Genomic DNA, 4,689 nt, shown 5'->3' with positions numbered 1-4,689 from the left:
GCCCAACATTGGTAACATCACCCACTGAAACATACGAGAAGGTACTGCCAAATATAAAGAAAACGGAAGGTGGACAGCATGGGGCAACAGTATTAGGCATTCACTTAGAGGGTCCTTTTATTAGCCCAAGCAAAAAAGGAGCTCATCCAGAAAAACACATAAAGGAATTTGAAAAAGTTAGTTTTCATGTAAATTTAAAATTTGTATACACAGAATTTTATATACATATGCATATGCTTAATTTTGAATTTTATCTTTCAGGGTTTCCAATCATTAATTGACACTTACAAAAGTTTGGAAAATGTGTGCCTTGTTACATTAGCGCCAGAGCTTGCAAATGCTCAGTCTGTAATCTCAGAGTTGTGCCAAAGAAATATTAAAGTATCCCTTGGTAAGATATCATTCAATATTTCACACTTATTTCTATTCGTGATTATATTATTCAAGTTTAAATGTTACAGGACATTCTATCGCAAATTTGCAAGAAGGAGAAGAAGCTGTAAAGAGTGGAGCTTCCTTTATCACTCATCTTTTCAATGCAATGCTACCAGTAATTACATTATATGTATAAAAATATAAAAAAATTGTAAAATAAGGTAAAATAAATAATCAGTTTATCTTTGTAGTTTCATCACAGAGATCCAGGGTTGGTGGGTCTTCTAACATCTGATCAAATCCCTCCTGAAAGAATTGTTCATTACGGTATAATTGCTGATGGGATTCATACGCATCCTGCAGCATTGCGCATCGCTCACAGAACTCATCCCGAAGGTTTGTACATTATATTATACATACAATAAAAATGTTGTAGCATCAATTTTTTAATTAAATCGTGTCGTTCTTTTACAGGGCTCGTTTTAGTGACTGATGCGTTATCTGCATTAGGATTAGAAGAAGGTGTGCATCAATTAGGCCAACTTAGGATCGAAATGCGTATGGGACGTGCATACATTGCTGGAACAGACACATTATGCGGCAGTACAGCAGAAATGTCAAAATGTGTTCGTCATTTCAAGGAAGTGACTGGTAATAATTTATTTTCATTCAGTTCTTTGATTTAATTTTCACTCATTTTATTAAGATCGCATGAACGCATTTAAATTCTACCGTTTTGAAACTATAGTCGAATTATACATTCATTTGTTGAAGGTTGTTCAATAGTGAAAGCTTTGGAGGCTGCAACCCTTCACCCAGCGAGGACTCTCAGTATTGAAAAAACGAAAGGAGTGTTGAACTTCGGAGCCGACGCTGATTTGGTAATGTTAAATAAGAATTTAGAATTGTTATCGACGTGGATATCGGGAGAGTGTGTTTACAGAAAGTGCTATTGCTATTCTGATTGTGAGCACTCTCAATGAGACGCAGCATACCTTTATATGTGATAAGGACTGCACGAGATTATCATTTTTTAACATTCGATTATCGGACTGTGAATTTTATGCATTCATAGAAGACTCGTATCGGTAGAAAATACGAAATATGTACAATAGTATTGAACACATCATAAATGAAATAGGTATTATTACTTTTGAAGCATAAAACAAATTCCTATGTAAATCATAAATATTTTGTTCTGCATAAATATCCGTAGTTAAATTATCAGTCTACACCAAGTATAAAATTTTTAAATATTAATATTTATGCAGGAATCGTTACGAACGCCTTGATCACTGTTCCGTAATTCATTTAATACGTAATGGCTGTGAATATTGTTGTAGCCGAAGTTACATATATTCATTTACGTATTACATATCATATATTTTTATATATATGTACATATATATGTACATGCATTTTTACATATATTTTGATACACGTCAGGCAGTGATGAATTTTATCTTTATCACGTGTCCTAGAATGCTAAGATGCTTACTTTGTTAATGAGCGTGAAATAAAATAAGATAAGATGTTGATGAACAGTGTTACAATTTTTGTTTCTTAATATTAATAGAGTATTTTATATACGTTGAAATTTATATGACAGCATGTGAGAGAAGATATTCATTTTAATATTGAATACTGTTTGAAACAGAATTTTTCAAACTGTTGACAAATAAATTGTTATTTTATACAAAGATGTCTATTTTCTATTTTACTTGTTCCTGTGTCCTCTGTCGGGATGAAATAATGCATAAAAATAATATATCGAATGTTTATTTCTCGTTTCCAAAATAAGAATAGCGTACATTTAAACAAAAACAGAAAGGTGAATCTACTATCAAAGTCATCTAATTAATATCAGTATTGACAATACACGTTATGAATATGACAAAAAACACTAAAAGTAAAAACCTTCGATGATGTACTTTTTTAAATCAAACATGTTGCACTCATTTTGGACCAGGTTTTCATTGTTAACAGCACCGATAATTACGTACTAAATAATATCACTTATACGAAGCGTTAAGAAGTGACCTGTTTTCTCCAGCAATATTATTGTTACATCGTTTAGTCTCTCAAGGTAGAATGACGAAAGCAGAAACCCGCGAGGCATTCATGTTAATAGACCATGTCCTTCAAGTTGCATATGTACTGCGAGTGCCTAATGCCAAATGAATGCGCTGGAGGAATGTCAAGGAGTACCTGCAAAAAAATAATTTACATAATTATTCTGCTAGCAATAGACCGCAGATTTTAATACAAAATAATTAATATAAAATAAGATTTCACACACGATAACATGATTGAGAGTTAGGAAAATCTTACGGGATACAGTTGCCGACTTTTATTCCTCAATTATAGAAAAAGGAAATATCCGTTTTTAAACAATGGTTTTTCAATTTTTTACATTAATAATAATAAGAACATTATAAATACTTTTTCTGGGCAATGTGCACCGGGTCCTGGGATCTGGGAATGGTCATTGGGCAGCTGATAGCGGCCGCTTATGCTATAAGCGGGACTCTTCACCCTGACTGCATCCGGTTTAATAGCTTCATACGTCCCAGGTCCAGGAACTAAAACTCGATCATCTGTGAAGACCTTCTGTCTACCTGAGATCGAATAAGCGGGTGCTGCTTTCTTGTTTCCTTCCTTAGTTCCACCAAGAGCGGAAGGAATATTATAAACATTTGGAGCTAAAACAGAACACAAAATAAAATATTGAATATTTTATTATGATTAACAATCGCAGTATTGGTACAACGATTATATTAGCACACGGATGCTTTCCATTTAAATACCTATATCAAGAATTTTTGGTCCGTATACGATACTTAATTTTATCAGTTGTTAATTAAACTACATTTTAAAATTAAAGTACTTGTTAGATGTTTGGAGATATTTTTATTACATTTGTAACAGCAGATACTTCCGTAAAACGTGCAGAATTATATTTTATATTGCGATAAGATGGAAATAAACAGCGAATAAGGAAAGCTGATGCGGTTTTATAAATTTTAATATACCTGGGATATTATCGGGCCTGTATATACTCGTCCTAAGACCAAAAGTAAATCGGAATGCTTTTTCTAATAAAAGCATAGCTTTCTCTGGACTGTATTCGCCCGGACCTTCAAATAAAATAACAAATCTACTAGAAAATTGTAAAAAAAACATTGATACATATTGTAAATCTATCATACCTGGTAGGGAACTCGTATCGTGCACAGTAGTCTTAACTCCAAAACTGTATCGGGGTGATTTGTTCAGATTTACCTTCTCAGGATGGTAGCTTCCCGGAGCTGGATTTGTCACAAGTTTGAATAAAACTCATTTAAATATTTATTTGAAAGTTTTCGAATATTGTTTACCTGGTATATCATCGGGTTTCTCAGTTAATGCCTTTACACCGAATGAGTATTGCGGTGATTTATCTAAATTTACTTTTTCTGGAGAATAAGTGCCTGGAGCTATGAAATTAAAAATAAAAAGGTAACAATAATCAATGGAAGCATGGAATCAAAAGTGTGTACATACAGCTATTATGATTTATAACACGGTATTATGACATACACATAATTAAAGAAATAACTTTAGAAATTTTTTATATTATATTCTTTTTATTATTTTATATACAATTCTAAAATTAATACTTTCGACTTTATATGCAAGAGTTCGTAATACTAATGATAAAGCAGTTATCAAATTTGGAGGCAATAGTTTTCGCATGCGTTAAAGTAAAATTAATTGCGGTAGTAATATTAGAAACGTAATTAATTATAAAAATTTGCGATAGCTATTGTCAGTGACTTGTTAATGCACACCATTACCTGGTGTATCCCTAGACCATTCCAAGGGCCTTCTATTACCAAAACTGAAATAAGGTTTATGTTCCAAATTTATTACTTTCTCTGGATAGTAATCAGCGGGGCCTACCGAAGCAATCAAAACATTAGTAATTGTTTCTATGGAATGTTAAAACCTATACCGACTGAATCTCCAAACTTAGAAGCTCCAGAATGAATATGAAGAAAATTCACCTGGATTTTCGTTGGGCCTTTCCGGTTTGCCTTTACCCGATAAACTATATTGGGGCCCTCTGTCTAAATTTACCTTTTCTGGACTGTATGCGCCAGGTGCTGTGACAATTAGAATTATTCTATTATAGATCAATTTGTTAATAAATATACTAATTTGTAGACTGCCGATTTTTGTGCAGAATCAAGTATTTAAAAAATCCATTTCAGATAGTTCAAATGGAAAATCCACTTCAGTAATACTTTTAAATTTTATGGATAATTCTATGTA

General features: G+C 32.6%; 2 protein-coding genes across 2 annotated transcripts; one reads left to right on the top strand and one right to left on the bottom strand.

The window, feature by feature from the left end:
- Positions 1 to 5: 5 nt before the first annotated feature.
- Positions 6 to 1,474, top strand: LOC108622510 (N-acetylglucosamine-6-phosphate deacetylase-like; the record flags this gene model as incomplete). Its single annotated transcript, XM_018020430.2, has 6 exons — positions 6 to 176; positions 262 to 391; positions 462 to 550; positions 627 to 771; positions 850 to 1,026; positions 1,150 to 1,474. Coding segments are annotated over 6 exons (921 nt in total), but the record flags the coding sequence as incomplete, so codon positions are not given.
- A 664-nt stretch (positions 1,475 to 2,138) lies between these two features.
- On the bottom strand, positions 2,139 to 4,602 carry LOC108622509 (outer dense fiber protein 3-B-like; the record flags this gene model as incomplete). The annotated part of the gene is made up of 7 exons (XM_018020429.2): positions 2,139 to 2,583; positions 2,818 to 3,077; positions 3,408 to 3,512; positions 3,585 to 3,683; positions 3,753 to 3,851; positions 4,212 to 4,313; positions 4,422 to 4,602. Coding segments are annotated over 7 exons (930 nt in total), but the record flags the coding sequence as incomplete, so codon positions are not given.
- Positions 4,603 to 4,689: the final 87 nt, after the last annotated feature.

This window comes from Ceratina calcarata, unplaced genomic scaffold (genome assembly GCF_001652005.2).
Source record: "Ceratina calcarata isolate Rehan_Ccalc_2016 unplaced genomic scaffold, ASM165200v1 scaffold2249, whole genome shotgun sequence".
Lineage (NCBI taxonomy): Eukaryota > Metazoa > Arthropoda > Insecta > Hymenoptera > Apidae > Ceratina > Ceratina calcarata.
The sequence above is the reverse complement of the archived record's forward strand: the minus strand, read 5'-3'. Positions and strand labels throughout refer to the sequence as shown.